The sequence below is a fragment of the Stenella coeruleoalba genome (assembly GCF_951394435.1).
Source record: "Stenella coeruleoalba genome assembly, chromosome: 20".
NCBI lineage: Eukaryota > Metazoa > Chordata > Mammalia > Artiodactyla > Delphinidae > Stenella > Stenella coeruleoalba.
Window position 1 is genome coordinate 19665861 of NC_137166.1, and position 19789 is coordinate 19685649.

Below are 19789 nucleotides of genomic sequence, written 5' to 3' on the forward strand. Positions count from 1 at the left end.
AAGTAGTCAGCCTGCTAATTGTAATACCAAGCTAAATGAATGAATCTATTCTTTATAGCTCTTGAAGGACTTGAATTTAATGTCATTCTTGCAAAATATACCAGTTCTTGCTAAATGAAACAAGATATCTAACATACAAGAAAGAAGTACTGTACTATACATGTAGTTGTACTATGTCAAAGTGAGTTTCTTATGTAAGTAAATAAAATCAATCTTGTGATTACGTATATGCACAGGTAAAGATTGGATTTTTCATTTTGGGATTTTTAGTAAGTATTTTAAAAAGTCAAGTTAATGTTATATTTAGTGCAAATTAATTTAATGAAACCATATACTTGTTTGAAGTATAATAGTTCTGCTACTTTATTCCTTAAGCATACGTGCAGAAATACTTTATATCTGTGGGTGGACTGGATATATTGTCTCAAGTTCTTGTGCAGTTGGAATCTGATTCACACAAGACTCTTTCCAGTGCTAAGCTTGCAGTGGTGGTGACAAAGACAGTGGATGCATGTATTGCTGATAATCGTGAGTGAAAACACTTAGTAATTTTTCTGCAATTGCATTTTGCTTCAATTCAGCATGGTGAATGTTAAAATGATAGATTGAACGCTAACATGGATTGGACTTCCGGTTTCTCATAAGTGGGAGAGAAACTTAGAAATTATCTAATCCAACTCCTTATTTTCTCATGGAGGTTATGACTTCCCTAAGAATTCAAATCTAGGTCTTCTGAGTTCAGGTTTGATGATAGAATCAAGATAAGAGTCTGTCAGTCCTAAACCTTTGTTTCACTTAAAAAGCTGCATTAAATGAAAAAGTTTACTCCACATGGCCCGTGCCAATGCCCGGCTCTTTGGCATCCGGGCAAAAAGGGCCAAGGAAGCCGCAGAACAGGATGTTGAAAAGAAAAAATAAAGTGCTGTTGGCAACTTGTGATAAAAAAAAAATTTTAGATGAGAAATCAAGGGACATTTTGGAGACATAGGGAATGGAAAGCCCAATTTATAGATTTTAAAAAGTGAGATAAAGAATTAAGGTATGCCTCTATCTGATAAGTGTGAGATAGACTTACCCTACTGTAACCAGTGAGTAACAGAACCACACTTGAACTCATGGCTGCTTCTCACATGTACAGATACTGAGGAATGATAGTCTATAAATCTCTGTAACTCTCGACATTCACAAATAACTGAAAAAAATAGATCATTTTTTAAAAAATCAGTTATTTAGGGCCTGCTATGTGCTGGGCTCTATGTGAGCTCTAGAGATACAAAAATTATTAAGATGTAGTCTGCTGAGGAATTCACAACCTTTTTGTTGCTGTCAGTAGTTAGACTCTGAACTCTGTTACAAAAGAAAAAAAAACACCACACATACACACGAAGAACAAAACCGTGAGAAGTGTAGCTTAAATTGGTGGACTTCTTGAATTTTTCACATCTCAGTATAGCTTCAGGTATGCTCCACTGCATCATTAACGTCAGTAGAACCGTGGCCAGTTAATAGTGTATTTCAATGACAGGCAGGAATCGATTTCATAGGAAGGTCTTTACTGTCAATCTAGATAAGAGGAGGAATGTAAGGTGAGAGTCAGTAGCTTTTAGGAAGGTAGTATTATTACTTCATATTCACAACATTATGCAGGACAACTTAGAAGAAAGCATTCTTCAAAAAACTTGCTTTAGTATAATGTCTTTAGTATGGGAAGAGGAATTAATGAGGGCTATATAAGCCACCATTTTATTACAATGAATTTGTTTATAGTCACACATATATATACATATATATTAGATGTTATATGAGATGTGAATTTTAGATATTATGTAGTTACATAATGTCATTCTCCCAGGATAAGATCTGAAAAATAGTATAATGTAATATCTGGAAAATACTATATGTATAGCTATACGTTTTAAGTTTGTACTTGTTCTTTTTTTCCTGTTTTAGCTACTTTTGGGGTAGTACTATCCAAGTACCACATTGTTTCAAAACTTCTAGCATTACTGCTTCATGAAAGTCTGGATTCAGGAGAAAAATTTAGTATCATACTTACTGTTGGTCATTGTACAGAGGATTGTGGTAAGTATTGGATTTATTTTGTGTGTTAGTTAAAACGGTGGAGTGGAAATACACTATTCCTTCCCACCCACCCAGCTTAAAAGTATTGCCTTTCTCCTAATCCCCAAACCAGTCATTTTGCTCCTCATCCTTCTTCAGCCGTGGTATTCAGTCAGTCCCTAAGACCTGTGGCTCTACTTCTGTTTACCCCTCCTTATTCCCTTCTGCTCAATTCCAGTGCTATTTTCCCCATTTAAGCCCTCAGCCCCTCAACATCTTTCACCAATGTTATTACAATAGATTCCTCCCTGTGTCCTCTTCCTTCTATCTCCATTTTTCAATCCACTCTTCACACTGCTGCACAGATACGATCCTGTTTTTTCTTGTTGAAAACCTTAGAAAGTTCTTTCTTTCTCTACTTATCATTCTCTCCTCTCTCTCTTTTTTCTCTTCCCCTTCCATTTTCTCCTTCTCTCCACTTTCCTGCCATTCTTCCTCTTTCCACTTTCCTCCTTTCCAACCCTCTTCACTTTTTTTTAAAATAAATTTATTTATTTTATTTTTGCATTGGGTCTTTATTGCTGTATGTGGGGTTTCTCTAGTTGCAGCAAGAGGGGGCTACTCTTCGTTGTGGTGCATGGGCTTCTCATTGCAGTAGCTTCTCTTGTTGTGGTGGCTTCTCTGTTGCGGTGGCTTCTCTGTTGGAGAGCACGGGCTCTAGGCATGCGGGCTTCAGTAGTTGTGGCGCACGGGCTTAGTTGCTCCGTGGCATGTGTGATCTCCCCAGACCAGGGCTTGAACCCGTGTCCCATGTATTGGCAGGCGGATCTTAACCACTGCGCCACCAGGGAAGTCCCCCAACACTTTTCACTTTCCTCTCTCCTTTCTCCCTTCCTCCAATCTCCTCTCTCTCCTCCTCCCACTTTTCCACTTCCCTCTTTTTATTCTCTCTTGCTTCTTCTGCTCTCTCTTCCCTCATTTTCCATTCTCTCCATTCGTTTATTTCTCTATACTTTCTCTTCACCTCTGTATAATTTAGGATTCACTATACCTTTAAAATTTTAATTTAATTTTTATTTTTTTATTGAGGTATAATTGACAACAAAACCTTTTTTTAAACCAAGTGAGGGCAGTTTCTTTACTCTTATGAGGTGTGACACTGCTCTGTGGCTGTGTTTATCACTGTGTTTAAGAGATTATCACTTATGAGACTTAGGTATCTTATATAAGTAGATTATTTTCTAAATTGAAAATACCTTTAAACTTTGTTTTTCTGTATCTTAAAATTTGAACTATGTTCATAATTATCACAAGGAAGAATTATGACCTCATGCATATAGTTTAAGATAAAATAACTATTGGGAATTCCCTGGTGGTCCAGCGGCTAGGACTCTGCACTTCCACTGCCGGGGCCAGGATTCAATCTCTGGTCAGGGAACTAAGATCCTGCAAGCCGCGCAGTGTGGCCAATAAATAAATAAATAAATAAATAAAGTAACTATCTTCTGCTTTAATCTTTGATGTGTTTTCCAGAGGAAAATCAGTATGACCTTTTTAAAAGCAATGGGCTTCCACTCATGATACAAGTCTTAACTGAATCTCAGGACGAGGAACTAAACAAAGCTGCCACTTTTGTGCTTCACAACTGCAAAAAAATTAGTAAGTTTACTATTACTTTAAAAAAATACTAACCAAACTTTATGCAAGAGAATTATATCTGCTTTGATGAACCAAGCCCCTTTAGCTCCCAAGCTCTTCTTACATTTGAAAAGCAGATTATATAATTTTGACGTGACAACTAGAGTACTACAGCATGTAAAAAACTTATATGGAAGAGAACAACAGTATAGATAATTCACTTATTTAATGCAGTGTGGACAGAGTTAGCTGTAGGACTTAAATTTGAGGGCTACAAGTGACTTATGATTAAATCATAACATAAAATACCTTAATTTATTTATTTAAAAAATGTTTGAGTGTCTCTTATTTGCCAGGCACTGTGCTAGGCATTAGGGATACAGTGATAAGAAACAATAGTCTATGTGTTTACAGAGGTTAGTGTAACTACAGAAATAGGTAGTAATTGAATAATCCCAAAAATGAATGTGTTATTATAAATTAACGTACAGGTTAAGAATGGATGGAGCACAGATCTTAACCTGTAACAGGGACTGTGACCTAGACTTGGAGCAGAAAAGGCTTTGGGAGGAAGTGATTCTTCATCTGAAATCTGAATGTAGAGAGTTAATTAGGTGAAAAGAAGGGAGTTTGTTATGGTCCAGTGTCTCAGGCATACGCAACAGTGAGGCACAAATGTCCTGTGAGAGGAGGGAGCCTGGTGCATTGAAGGAATTGATGGCTGAAGCATAGAGAAAGTGGCCATGAAAAGGATTTTGGTCTTTTGGGAGAAAACTGCTGCCACAATATGTAAAAAGAGAATTTAAAAGAATATAGGAAGGAACCACTTTATGGAAACTGTGTTAAAAAAAAAAAACTAAAACCAGTAGCCATAAACCTGAGGGTGTTTGTATGCCTAGCATAACATGTTTTCTTGCTATTTTCTTTTCTCTATAATTCTGAAGAGTAAAATCTAATTTATGACTCTTTGTGTCCTCAGCCTCTGCCAAGCACTTGCTTTCCACTTATTTTCAGTACCACTTAGGCAGTTAAGATGGTTTGGATGTGCAAAATTTAGAGAAGGGGGTATGGGGTATGAGTTTGTCTTTATTAAAAGTGTTAAAATAACATTTCTAGTAATGGATAAACTCCTATTTTTTCCCATATTATAAAGCTGAGAAGTTATCTCTAAGTCTAGGAGAATATTCTTTTGATGAAAATGAAGAACAATTAAAGGACATAAATATGAAAGAGAAGAATCTTGAAGATTACTGGAAGAAAGCGAAGGAAATTCTACACAGAATAGAACAGCTTGAAAGAGAAGGAAATGAGGTTGGCTTCTTTGTTTCAAAGAATGTAGAACTTTTTTCAAATATTTTTTAATAATACAGATTGGAGGGTAAAATATTTTTCTTGCCAAGTTACTTTTTATTTTAATGGTTTTAAATTTAAAATTCATTAGTAATACTTGAGGAATCATCCTTGAACACAGAAAAAATATTTTTAAAAAGTGGAAATGATGACTGAAAAAATAAGAGACATGGAAGATAGAGCCAAGAGATCTATCATTTGTATAATAAGCGTTCAAGAAGGAGAAAGAATGGAGAAGTAATAATCTCTCTCTCTCTGTATGTGTGTGTATATATATACACACACATACAGTTGACCCTTGAACAGGTGTTTGAACTGCTTGAATCCACTCATACATGGATTTTTTTCAATGAATATGTACTACAGCACTACACAGTCTCAGGCTCTCAGGTTGGTTGATTCAATGGATGTGGAACTGTGGATATGAAGGGCTGACTGTAAAGTTATATGTGGATTTTCAACTGCCCCATGTTGTTCAAGGGTCAACTGTATATATACACATGTTTATGTATGTATATATACACATACACACATTTCCATATTTTAAAAAAATAATTAATTTATTTATTTTTGGCTGCGTTGGGTCTTCGTTGCTGCCCCCAGGGTTTCTTTAGTTGAGGCGAGCGGGGACTACTCTTCGTTGCCATATGTGGGCTTCTCATTGCAGTGGCTTCTCTTGTTGCCGAGCACAGGCTCTAGGCATGCGGGCTTCAGTAGTTGTGGCATGCTGCCTCAATAATTGTGGCTCGCGGGCTCTAGAGTGCAGGCTCTGTAGTTGTGGCTCACAGGCCCAGTTGCTCCACAGCATGTGGGATCTTCCAGACCAGGGCTCAAACCCATGTCCCCTGCATTGGCAGGCAGATTCTTAACCACTGAGCCACCAAGGAAACCCCATTTCCATATTTTTACTATGTATGTATGCTTTGTGTCTTTGTATGTGCATGCATTTAAAAAAATAAAAACACAGTATCTAATTTAGTATAGTAATTTTATTCTTTTAAATGACTGAGTAGTATTCAATATCATAGATTACCATATTTGATTTAACTAGTCTTTTATTGATGGACATTTAGAAAATATTTAATCTCTCACCAGTGTAACCAACTCTAGAGTAAGTATCCTGCTACTTTTATATCTTTGTAAGAGCTTTATTGAGATATAAATCACATTCCATACAATTGACCCAGTTGAAGTATACATTTCATTGGTTTTTAGTATACTCACAGAATTGTGTGACCATTACCACATTTAATTTTAAAACATTTTTATCACCCCAAAAAAGAAACTCCATACCATTTAGCAGTCACCCTCTGTATTCCCCCATCCATCCTCCCCCAACCCTAGGCAACCACTGATCTATTTTTTGTCTCTCTGTATTTGTCTATTCTGGACTTTTTATATAAATTGAATTATATAATATGTGGTCTTTTGTGACTGACTTCTTTCATTTAGTGCATTTTCAAGGTTCATCCATGTTGTAGTATATATCAGTACTTCTTTCCTTTTTTAAAAAAATAGATTTATTGAGATGTAATTCATATACCATTTGCCTATTTAAAGTGTACAGTTCAGTAGTTTTTATTCACAGATATGTGCAATAATCACCAAAGTCAACTTTAGAATATTTTTATTCCTTCAAAAAGAAACTCTGTACCCTTTAGCTATTTCCCTGAACACTCTGATCCGCAGCCATAAGCAACCACCAATCTTCTATTCTAACTCTACGGATTTGCCTATTCTGGGTATTTCATAAGAATGGAATCACATAGTATGTGGTCTTTTGTGACTGGCTTCTTTCACTTAGCATGTTTTCAAGGCTCATTCATCTTTCAGCATGTATCAGTATTTCATTGCTTTTTATGGCCAAAGAGTTTTCCATTGTGTGTACTACATTTTACTTATCCATTTATCAGTTGATGGACATACTCTATTTTTTTAAATTTATTTTTAATTTATATATTTTTGGCTACATTGGGTCTTCGTTGCTGTGCATGGGCTTTCTCTAGTTGCGGCGAGCAGGGGCTACTCTTTGTTGCGGTGTGCGGGCTTCTCATTGTGGTGGCTTCTCTTGTTGCGGAGCACAGGCTCTAGACGCGGGGGTTTCAGTAGTTGTGGCTTGTGGGCTCTAGAGCACAGGCTCAGTAGTTGTGGTGCATGGACGTAGTTGCTCCGCGGCATGTGGGATCTTGCTGGACCAGGGATTGAACCCATATCCCCTGCATTGGCAGGTGAATTCTTAACTACTGCGCCACCAGGGAAGTCCCTGGACATACTCTTTTACCTATAGCCTATGTCTTTATAGTTAGCATGGGTTTCAGTATATAGTTTGGTCTTTATTATCCTGTGTATTTCTGCTTTTTAATTGATGTGATCATTTCATTACCATTTAATGTAATTACTGATATATTTGGGTTTAAGTCTACCATATTGCTATTTGCTTCCTGTTTGTCCCATTTGTTCTTTGTTCCTTTTATTCCTGCTCTCCTGCCACCTTTTATATTATTTTTAAATATTCTTCTATATTTCATGTTAGATTATTGGCTAAATATTCTTGGTTTTTTAAGGGATTGCTTTAGGATTTATAATACACATCTTTAACTCATCATGGTCTATATTCAAATAATATCATTCCACTCATGTAATATTGTAAGACCTTTGCAATAGTGTGCTTACATTTCCATTTGTTCTTTGTGCTATTGCCATACGTTTTACTGCTACATTTGTCATAAACTGCCCAGTAATATTATTTTTGCTTTAAACAGCTATCTTTTTTCTAAAAATATTTTAATGTTTAATAAAATAATATTTACATACAATGGTAATCACACATTTTAAGCATTCAGTTTGACTTATGATATATTTTCTTTTAATAATTTTTTTTTTTTTTTTTTTTTTTTGCCGTACGCGGGCCTGTCACCGCTGTGGCCTCTCCCGTTGCGGAGCACAGGCTCCGGACGTGCAGACCCAGCGGCCATGGCTCACGGGCCCAGCCACTGCGCGGCATGCGGGATCCTCCTGGACCGGGGCACGAACCCGCGTCCCCTGCATCGGCAGGCGGTCTCTCAACCGCTGCGCCACCAGGGAAGCCCTATAATAATTTTTTTTATTCCACAAGAGATAATCTTTTAAGTTTTATTTATTTATTTTGAATTTTAAAATTTTATTTATTTTTTTATACAGCAGGTTCTTATTAGTTATCCATTTTATACATATTAGTGTGTATATGTCAATCCCAATCTCCCAATTCATCCCACCACCACTGCCCCCCCGCCCCGCCACTTTCCCACCTTGGTGTCCATACATTTGTTCTCTACATCTGGGTCTCTATTTCTGCCCTGCAAACCGGTTCATCTGTACCATTTTTCTAGGTTCCACATATATGCATTAATATATGATATTTGTTTTTCTCTTTCTGGCTTACTTCACTCTGTATGACAGTCTCTGGGTCCATCCACGTCTCTACAAATGACCCAATTTCGTTCCTTTTTATGGCTGAGTAATATTCCATTGTATGTATGTACCACATCTTCTTTATCCATTTGTCTGTTGATGGGCATTTAGGTTGCTTCCATGACCTGGCTATTGTAAATAGTGCTGCAATGAACACTGGGGTGCATGTGTCTTTTTGAATTATGGTTTTCTCTGGGTATATGCCCAGTAGTGGGATTGCTGGGTCATATGGTAATTCTGTTTTTAGTTTTTTAAGGAACCTCCATACTGTTCTCCATAGTGGCTGTATCAATTTACATTCCCACCAACAGTGCAAGAGGATTTCCTTTTCTCCACAGCCTCTCCAGCATTTGCTGTTTGTAGATTTTCTGAGGATGCCCATTCTAACTGGTGTGAGGTGATACTTCATTGCAGTTTTGATTTGCATTTCTCTAATAATTAGTGATGTTGAGTAGCTTTTCATGTGCTTCTTGGCCATCTGTATGTCTTTGGAGAAATGTCTATTTAGGTCTTCTGCCCATTTTTGGATTGGGTTGTTTGGTTTTTTAATACTGAGCTGCATGAGCTGCTTATATATTTTGGAGATTAATCCTTTGTTCGTTGATTTGTTTGCAAATATTTTCTCCCATTCTGAGGGTTGTCTTTTCATCTTGTTTGTAGTTTCCTTTGCTTTGAAAAGCTTTTAAGTTTCATTGGGTCCCATTTGTTTATTTTTGTTTTTACTTCCGTTACTCTAGGAGATGGATCAAAAAAGATATTGCTGTGATTTATGTCAGAGTGTTCTTCCTATGTTTTCCTCTAAGAGTTTTATAGTGTCCAGTCTTACATTTAGGTCTTTAATCCATTTTGAGTTTATTTTTGTGTATGGTGTTAGGGAGTGTTCTAATTTCATTCTTTTACATGTAGCTGTCCAGTTTTCTCAGCACCACTTATTGAATTGAAGAGACTGTCTTTTCCCCATTGTATATCCTTGCCTCCTTTGTCATAGAGTAGTTGACTATAGGTGTGTGGGTTTATCTCTGGCTTTCTATCCTGTTCCATTGATATATATTTCTGTTTTTGTGTCAGTACCATATTGTGTTGATTACTGTAGCTTTGTAGTATAGTCTGAAGTCAGGGAGTCTGATTCCTCCAGCTCCCTTTTTTTCCCTCAAGACTGCTTTGGCTATTTGGGGTCTTTCGTGTCTCCATACAAATTTTAAGATTTTTTGTTCTAGTTCTGTAAAAAATGCCATTGGTAATTTTTTTTTTTTTTAAGATGTTGGGGGTAGGAGTTTATTAATTAATTAATTTATTTTTGCTGTGTTGGGTCTTCTTTTCTGTGCGAGGACTTTCTCTAGTTGTGGTAAGCGGGGGCCACTCTTCATCGCGGTGCGCAGGCCTCTCACTATTGCGGCCCCTCTCGTTGCGGAGCACAGGCTCCCGATGCGCAGGCTCAGTAGTTGTGGCTCATGGACCCAGCCGCTGCGCAGCACGTGGGATCTTCCCTGACCGGGGCACGAACCCGTGTCGCCTGCAGCGGCAGGCAGACTCTCAACCACTGCGCCACCAGAGAAGCCTGCCATTGGTAATTTGATAGGGATTGCATTGAATCTGTAGATTGCTTTGGGTAGTATAGTCATTTTCACAGTATTGATTCTTTCAATCCAAGAACATGGTATATCTCTCCATCTGTTTGTATCATCTTTAATTTCTCTCATCACTGTCTTATAGTTTTCTGCATACAGGTCTTTTGTCTTCCTAGGTAGGTTTATACCTAGGTATTTTATTCTTTTTGTTGCAGTGGTAAATGGAAGTGTTTCCTTAATTTCTCTTTCAGATTTTTCATCATTAGTGTATAGGAGTGCAAGAGATTTCTGTACATTAATTTTGTATCCTGCAACTTTACCAAATTTATTGATTAGCTCTAGTAGTTTTCTGGTGGCGTCTTTAGGATTCTCTATATATAGTATCATGTCATCTGCAAACAGTGACAGTTTTACTTCTTTTCCAATTGTATTCCTTTTGTCTTGTTCCTGATCTTAGAGGCAGTGCTTTCAGTTTTCACCATTGAGAATGACGTTTGCTGTGCATTTGTCATAAATGGCCTTTATTATGTTAAGGTAGGTTCCCTCTATGCCCACTTTCTGGAGAGTTTTTATCGTAAATGGTGTTGAATTTTGTCAAAAGCTTTTTCTGCATCTATTGAGATGATCATATGGTTTTTCTTCTTCAATTTGTTAATATGGTGTATTACATTGATTGATTTGCGTATATTGAAGAATCCTTGCATCCCTGGGGTAAATCCCACTTGATCATGGTGTATGATCCTTGTAATGTGTTGTTGGATTCTGTTTGCTAGTATTTTGTTGAGGATTTTTGCATCTATATTCATCAGTGATATTGGTCTGTAATTTTCTTTTTTTGTAGTATCTTTGTCTGGTTTTCGTATCAGGGTGATGGTGGCCTCATAGAATGAGTTTGGGGGTGTTCCTTCCTCTGCAATTTTTTGGAAGAGTTTGAGAAGGATGGGTGTTAGCTCTTCTCTAAATGTTTGATAGAATTCATCTGTAAAGCCATCTGGTCCTGGACTTTTGCTTGTTGGAATATTTTAAATCACAGTTTCAATTTCGTTACTTGTGATTGTTCTGTTCATATTTCTTTCTTTTTTTTTTTTTGATGTGGACCATTTTTAAAGTCTTTATTGAATTTGTTACAATATTGCTTCTGTTTTATGTTTTGTTTTTTTGGCTGTGAGGCATATGGGATCTTAGCTTCCCAACCAGGGATCGAACCATTACCCCCTGCACTGGAAGGCAAAGTCTTAACCACTGGACTGTCAGGGAAGTCCCCGAGTTATGATAATTTTATACAGTTGTGTATAAAATCAGGACAGTCAAGATATAGAACAGTCCACTCACCCTAAAATGTTTCCTTGTGTCCCTTTATAGACAGTCCCATTCCCCATCCTCAGCCTAGGCAATTCACTGATCTGCTTTCTGTCATTAGTGTCCGTTTCTATAATTTCATGTAAATGGAATCATATATTATATAATATTTTGTGTTTGATTTATTTCACTTAATATATAATGTTTTTTAGATTCACCAATGTTGTTTTATTAATATTTTGTTCCTTTTTACTGCTGAGTAATATTCCATAGTATGGACACACCACAACTTGTGTATCCATTCACCAACTGATAGACATTTGGGTTGCTTCTAGATCTTGGCTACTAGCAATAATGTTATGTGAACATTGGTGTACACTTCTGTGCCTGTAGTGTACATTTTCATTTCTCTTCGATAAATACCTAAGAGCAAAATCACTGGACAGTTATATTTTAAAGAAATTATGAACCTCTTTTTTTTTTTTTTTCTATTGGGCCACACTGTGCGACATGCAAGATCTTAGTTCCCCCACCAGGGATCGAACCCATGCCCCCTGCAGTGGAAGCGTGGAGTCTTAACCACTGGACCTCCAAGGAAGTCCCAGAAATTACGAACCTCTTTTTTTTTTTTTTTTTTTTTTTTTGCGGTACACGGGCCCCACACTGCTGCGGCCTCTCCCGTTGCGGAGCACAGGCTCCGGACGCGCAGGCCCAGCGGCCATGGCTCACGGGCCCAGCCGCTCCACGGCACGTGGGATCCTCCCAGACCGGGGCACGAACCCGTATCCCCCGCATCAGCAGGCGGACTCCCAACCACTGCGCCACCAGGGAAGCCCTACGAACCTCTTTTAGCATTTCCTATAATACAAGTCTGCCTCCACTTGCCACCACTCAAAACAACACGGCACCAAAAGAAGAAAAAGTCCCTTCTTTTTATTCCATCCTTGTATTGCCCCTCTAGCACATTCTGATGTCAGAGTCTAACACTGGCTAGCCCTAGAATAGTGGTCTATAGAGTCTAGTTTAAGTTTTACAATGCAGGACAAAGGAGGATAGGTTTGGAGTTGAGGAGCAATAAATTAAGAACTGGTGCATCCTTTATGTCATGTACACAGCTGCTACCCTGGGATACTCCTTTACCATCATCTTAATGATTCTCTTTGTATCTTTCCTTGATTCCTGATTTCCTGGATCCTGTGTCATTCTCTCTTTTTTGGTTTAGTTTCCCATTTGGTGGGCTACATTCTTCTTTAGCTTTCTGAAAAAGGGTACATAGTATGTAATTTTTTTGAGACCTTGTAAATATGAAAATAATTTTATTTTGCCTTCAGAATTAATTGATAGTTTGGTTGGACAAAATATTCTAGATTGGAAATCACCTCAGTATGTTAAACGTGTTGCTCCATAGTCTTGTAGTTTCCAGTGTTACTCTTGAGGTCCAAAGCCATTCTGATCCTTTGGTGTGACCTGTGTTCTCCTTCTGGAAGCTTATATAATTTTTATCCCCAGTGTTTTAAAATTTTACAGTGTGGTGTCAGTCTCTTTTCATTCATTGTGTTATATACATAGTGGGCCCTTTCAATCTGTCGACTTATGTCCTTCAGTTCTGGGAAAGTTTATAGCATTATGCTGTGATGATTGCTTCCCTGTTTTCTCTTTCCTTGTTTTCTGAGACTCCTATTATTTATTTGTTGGACTTCTTGAGCTGGTCTTCCTTCTTATCATTTCTCTCTTATTTTCTTCTCTTTTTTTGTTCTACATTCTGGGAAATGTTCTCATATTTACTTTTTAAACTAACCTATTGAGTTTTTCACTTCTGCTATTATGTTTTTAGTTACCAAAGCCTCTTTTTTACTCCTTTTCAATTATCTTATTCTCATTTCATGGACTTAAGACTTAACAGGCATTCTTCTTTTAAATATATCAATGACAATTCTAATTTTTTCTCCTGGTTTTCCCAAAGAGTTTATTGGGCAGACCTGGGGATGGGGAGGCCCTGCATCTAAAACAAGGTGTTTTCTCTAGTTGCGGCGAGCGGGGGCTACTCTTTATTGCAGTGCTCAGGCTTCTTATTGCGGTGGCTTCTCTCATTGTGGAGCACGGGCTCTAGTTGTGCGGGCTTCAGTAGTTGTGGTTCGCGGGCTCTAGAACACAGGCTCAGTAGTTGTGGCACACAGGCTTAGTTGCTCCGCGGCATGTGGGATCTTCCCGGACCAGGGATCGAACCCATGTCCCCTGCATTGGAAGGCAGATTCTCAACCACTGTACCACCAGGGAAGCCTAAGTCTGCTTTATTTATTTATTTATATTTATTTTGGCTACGTTGGGTCTTTGTTGCTGTGTGCGGGCTTTCTCTAGTTGCAGTGAGCAGGGGCTACTCTTCGTTGCAGTGTGCAGGCTTCTCATTGTGGTGGCTTCTCTTGTTGTGGAGCACGGACTCTAGGCGCGTGGGCTTCAGTAGTTGTGGCGCACGGGCTTAGTTGCTCTGTGGCATGTGCGATCTTCCCAGACCAGGGCTCGAACCTGTGCCCCCTGCATTGGCAGGCGGATTCCTAACCACTGTGCCACCAGGGAAGCCCTGCTTCATTTATTTAAATTCAACTTTATCAAGTCTGCTAAATAGGCTGTCATTCACCTATCTGCTTTCCAATTCCAAAATTTTGTTGCATTTGTATCTTCTTCCATTTTTCCTTGTGGAATTTATGCTTCTCCTTGTGGGTTTATGCCTTTTTTTTTTTTTTTTTTTGACTGCGTTGGGTCTTCATTGCTGCACAAGGACTTTTCTCTAGTTGCGGCAGGTGGGAGCTACTCTTCATTACGGTGCGTGGGCTTCTCATTGCGGTGGCTTCTCTTGTCACAGAGCACGGGCTCTAGGTGCACGCGGGCTCAGTAGTTGTGGCTTGCGGGCTCTAGAGCGCAGCCTCAGTAGTTGTGGCACATGGGCTTAGTTGCTCTGCGGTGTGTGGGATCTTCCCGGATCAGGGATCAAACCCGTGTCCCCTGCATTGGCAGGCAGATTCTTAACCACTGTGCCACCAGGGAAATCCCTATGCCTTTTTATTTTTTATTTATTTATTTTAATAAATTTGTTTATTTATTTATTTTTAGCTGTGTTGGGTCTTTGTTGCTGCGCCACCAGGGAAGTCCACCTATGCCTTTTTAAGAACTGTTGTTCTAATTGTTTTTTTGGAAGGAACGAAAATAAATATGGGTGTTAAAGTCATCATCTTTACCTGGAAGTCCTATCTATCTATCTGTCTACCTATATATCTTACAATTGCAGAGTATTCCACTGATGGATATGCTAGTTCCCCTTGAGATGAACTTTCAGATTCCAACTTTTAGCTATTACAAACCATACTGCAGTTAATAACATTAACATTTTGCACATGTAAAAGTATATCTATAGGATTTTTTTAAAAGATATACACAATGTTTTTGTTTGTTTGTTTTGTGCTGCGTTGGGTCTTCGTTGCTGCACTTGGGCTTTTCTCGCTCTAGTTGTGGCCAGCGGGGGCTACTCTTCGTTGCAGTGCGTGGGCTTCTCATTTCGGTGGTTTCTCTTGTTGCGGAGCACAGGCTCTAGGTGCGCGGGCTTCAGTAGTTGTAGCACGTGGGCTTAGTAGTTACGGTACGTGGGCCCTAGAACGCACGGACTTCAGTAGTTGTGGCTCATGGGCTCTAGAGCTCAGGCTCAATAGTTGTGGCACACAGGCTTAGTTGCTCCGTGGCATGTGAGATCTTCTCAGACCAGGGATCAAACCGGTGTCCCCTGCATTGGCAGGCGGATTCTTAACCACTGTGCCACCAGGGAAGTCCCACAGTTTTTATTATGAAAGATACTGTCAAATTGTTTCTCCATAGAGGTGTACCAGTTTACACTCTCCCCCATAATGTACAGAATGTTTCCCTATACCCTTTTGGTCTTTGCCAATGTCATAGATGAAGAAAGATGTCTAGGGACTTCCCTGGTGGTACAGTGGTTGAGAGTCTGCTTGCTGATGCAAGGGACACGGGTTTGTGCCCCGGTCCGGGAAGATCCCGCATGTCGCGGAGCGGCTGGGCCCGTGAGCCATGGCCTCTGAGCCTGCGCATCCGGAGCCTGGTCTCCGCAACGGGAGAAGCCACAACAGTGAGAAGCCCGCGTATCGCAAAAAAAAGAAAAAAAAGATGTCTATGGCACTTCCCTGGCAGTCCAGTGGTTAAGACTCCGAACTTCCAATGCAGGGGGCGCGGGTTCGATCCCTGGTCGGGGAACTAAGATCCCACATGCTGTGCGGTGGGGCCAAAATGTAAAAAAAATAAAATAAAGAAAGATATCTCATTTACCTTTAATGTTTATTTCTCTTATTAAAGTGAGTTGGAGCATTTTTCATATGTGTAAGAGCTATTTATTTATATTTCCTTTCTTGTGAACTGTTCATCTCCTTTCCTATGTTTCTACACTGTTACTGATCTTTTTCATAGTTCATTGTAGTAGCTTTTTATAAATGTTACTAGAAAAATTCTACTGTAACTCAAGATATGACATACATATTCTTTCTAGCTGTTTTGATTTGTATTTGATTTTGCTTTTGGCCCTTTTTTCCTCTGGGTCCCCACCCCCCAATATTCTTCATCTCTAGAAGAACTTAAAAAAAATTTTTATGTGGTAAAGTATAGGTTTTTCTTTTATGATTTATTGATTTTTTTGTAATACTTGGAAAGGTATTCCTCCCATTGAGAATATTAAAACATCATGGTTTCTTTTAGAACATATATAATTTCATTTTTTTATATTTAAATATTTAGTTAATTTTTACTTTATTTTTGTGTAAATTGTGAGATATGTATTCAGTTTATCTTTTTCCCAAGTTGACTACCCAATGTCCCCAAATCATTTAAAGAATATTCTCCCCTTCCTTCCTAATGTAAACTACCCCCTTTATAATGTATATTCTATTGACAATCATAAACTTTTTCTGCATTATTTAAAGGGAGTGTAAATTGAATTATAAAGCAAATGATTATTTTGAAATTATTTACTTATTTTTACATTACAGGAAAGAGTACAAAGAGAAAAATATAAGGATTATGTTTCATCTATGAACATAAATATTCAAAATACATTGAAACACCTCCATGCAGATAGCAGTGGTGGAGGTTCCAAAGCAGAAGATAGGGATAAAAGCCAGTCTAGAAAGCTTCAGAGTTATAAGTCCCATGAAGTCATGTCCAAAGCATGTACAAATGATGATCAAATGAAGACCCTGTTAAAGAGTGCAAATCCAGTTAATGCTTGTTATAGGGAGAGTGAGCAAAATAAGACTTTATGTAAAGCCAATTCAAGCTGCAATCAAAACTTACGTGAAGAAACAACCTTTGAAAAAAAGAATTTTGTTTCTCAATCAAGGTATAGTTTAATAATTGTTTCTAACTTTTATTTATTCAGCATTTGTGTGTGTGTGTGTAGTACTATGTGCCATACTCTTAAACACTGGGATATAGAAATGATAAGCATGGTTTTAGGAGGAGCCTAATGTAGGAAATGTTGGGAAAGGAGTTTGGATGGGCCAGTATGGGCCAGTTTATCTAGGGCCTTGCATGTAATACTACTCAAGATTTTCTGTTATAACTTATAGAGTATAGGGAGCCGCTGACGATTTTAAATTGAGTGGCAAGATCAGATTTGAATTTTAGAAGGGATACTCAGAAAACTTAAACTGAACCTCTGTAGCTGAAATAACAATGCACGTATTGATAATCCATCAGTAATTTAGCAAAAGCCAGTTTGTAAGTTTAACTTGATAAAAGGGAGTAAGGAGTGATGAAAATCTGGTTTAGGCTTGTCTTTTCATTTGTTCCCTGTACCTCACCTCCAGTGTATGTCCTTTCTTGCTCATGGGTAGCCTGTGGGGCTGGACCTGGAATTGCAGCTTTTCTTCCTAAAGCCTTTCTTGTGTTCTGCTCTTCTGATAGTTATTGGGCTAGGAGGGAAACTGAAGAGAATGGTGCTATGTTCTGGGGAGGCTGCAGGGTAAACTAAGTGTTAGACAGATGGATTACATCATCACACCCCCTTTTTCCTTTTCAAAACCATTCTTCATGTAATTTTAACCCGATTTCTCAGGGATATAGAATTGGGAAGTAGTGGGATATGCTCTTGGGCCAACCTTCTTGCCCTCTGGCCTAATGAATTTGTTATTTCCTCTTTTTTGCTCTCCTTCCTTCCTGTTTTCCTCTTTTATAACTTTTTTTTCCATGTTTCTGCTGGCATCAGTATTATTGACCTCTGGAGTCTTGTTTAACTCCACTTTTTTTTTTTTTAATTGAAGTAGAGTTGATTTACAATGTTTCAGGTGTACAGCAAAGTGATTCAGTTATATACACACACACACACACATATATACTTTATCAGATTCTTTTCCATTATACATTATTACAAGATATTGAATAAAGTTCCCTGTTCTATACTATAGGTCCTTATTGTTTATCTATTTTTTATTATATATAGTAGTTAACTCCACTTTTAGAAACAAGGCTATAACCATTGCATACCATACTTTGGCAGAATTTGGTAGATTTTGGTAGATCCTGACTCCAGCTCTTTCTGCCTGTCAAACATCAGAATCACACTACTGCTTATGGAAAGATTTGTTCACATACCAAACAATATGTTTACTTTTATTAATCTGGTGTCTATTTTCTTTTAGCGACCATATTTTTAAACATCCAACTCCTATTGGCAAAAACACAAAGCAACAGTTACCAGTAACAGGTATGACTAAAAATGTTTCTTCTTTGATTGTTCAAGAAAACATATTTAGGTGATTAATATAGCTAAAAGTAATATCTTCCCTCTAACATATAAGCCATGCCTTTGACTCTCTTTCTGGTCTAAACGCCTTAGTCACCTTTTATTGATATCCTTTCTGTATATCCACTAGGATGACTGGAAGTGGAGTACTGGGCTACAGTTTATGAAACTCTTGAGAATTAATAAATCTTATAAATGTCAGGTCCTTTTCACTAATCAAAAATATCTTTCATTTTGCAATTTTTTTCCCCAGATCCATTGACATTATGTTCAGATATAATAAATAAAGAAGTCATTGGTTTTCTAGCAACAGACAATTGTTCCAAAATATTGAAGTATAGATGCTCAGGTAAATATTTTTTTAATTGTAGTTGTTTCATAATTAAAGCTTTATATGATGTTAATTAACTAGAATTTGTAATAGTTCTACCTGTGTGATTTAAAGTTCATTCCCTTTGGAGAAATAACAATCTGGGGTCTCATAAAACACTCGAATTAATACCTTCTATCTGCATTAGTCTGTGTTCCCAGTATTTGCTCATATGAATCAATGCAGCTAATACTCTTTTTTCTTTTTTTGAATTTTATTTAATTTATTTTTTTATACAGCAGGTTCTTATTAGTTATCCATTTTATACATATTAGTATATATATGTCAATCCCAATCTCCCAGTTCATCACAGCACCACCACCCCCCTCCAGCGCTTTCCCCCTTCGTGTCCATACGTTTGTTCTCTACATCTGTGTCTCAATTTCTGCCCTGCAAGCCGGTTCAGCAGCTAATACTCTTAAAAAATTACTTTATTATTCTCTTTCTGTCACCATCTATAAGTTTACTGAGTAAGGTAAACATTTTTTATATTTTCAGAGAGCCAATAAATAGGTATATGTTCTGGATTATAAATAATCCAGAATTCCACAGTGCTTATTCCCTCCCTTCTTCTCCTTCATATCCCAGTATTTGCTCTTCGTTTACTCTTACTGTTGCACCCTGCTCTTTGGAGAAAACTGAGGCTATTCCACACTAGGCTCAAAATATTACTATTCTTCTGTCTTAGATGAAGCGTTTATCTCTTTTACTCTAAAACTAATATCTAGCTATAATCCAAATCCCATCTATGTTTTCTCCCCATTTTATAATAATACTTGTGTAGGCTTTCTCTTTAGTCCCTTTCTATTCGTTACCTCCATTTGTCCCACCTTAAACTATGTTCATTTCTCCTCATCTTAAAAAATACCCAAATACTTTGTGTGATTTGCTGTCCCTTCAAGTATTCATCTGTTCTTTCTTCCACCATCTATTACCAGATTCCTGCTCTTGTTCCCTTCTCTTTCAGCGTATTCTTTCCCTTCTTAACTCCCTGCAGTCTAGCTTCTTTTATTGCCATTCTACTAAACTTTAATGTTAAAGGTTACCTGAAACCTCTTTTTTAACCCCCAAACCAATGACTTTTTAAAAGATTCTTATTGTCTTTAGTATTTCTGCACTGTCAACTACCATTCCTTGAAATCCTCTCCTCTCATTTGAAAACCATAGTTCCCAAACTGTCCACCCGAGCTCCCTGGGGCTCTGCAGTGAACTCACAAGGGCACTACACAATATTTAAAATTTTATAAGTGAAACACA

At 37.9% G+C, this 19789-nt stretch overlaps 1 protein-coding gene across 11 annotated transcripts in view; it reads left to right on the forward strand.

Annotated features, from left to right (window-relative positions):
• The window catches only part of TERB1 (telomere repeat binding bouquet formation protein 1), a 46455-nt gene that overhangs the window by 18010 nt on the left and 8656 nt on the right, over nt 1-19789 (forward strand). For 10 of the 11 annotated variants that reach the window (XM_079907954.1, XM_079907955.1, XM_079907961.1 and 7 more), the window contains 7 exons: nt 376-528; nt 1951-2082; nt 3595-3720; nt 4853-5010; nt 16409-16758; nt 18059-18123; nt 18416-18511. In XM_079907954.1, the coding sequence (XP_079764080.1) occupies nt 376-528; nt 1951-2082; nt 3595-3720; nt 4853-5010; nt 16409-16758; nt 18059-18123; nt 18416-18511 (1080 nt within the window). The remainder of the gene's footprint in view (nt 1-375; nt 529-1950; nt 2083-3594; nt 3721-4852; nt 5011-16408; nt 16759-18058; nt 18124-18415; nt 18512-19789) is intronic. The other variant, XM_079907957.1, reaches the window with a different exon arrangement.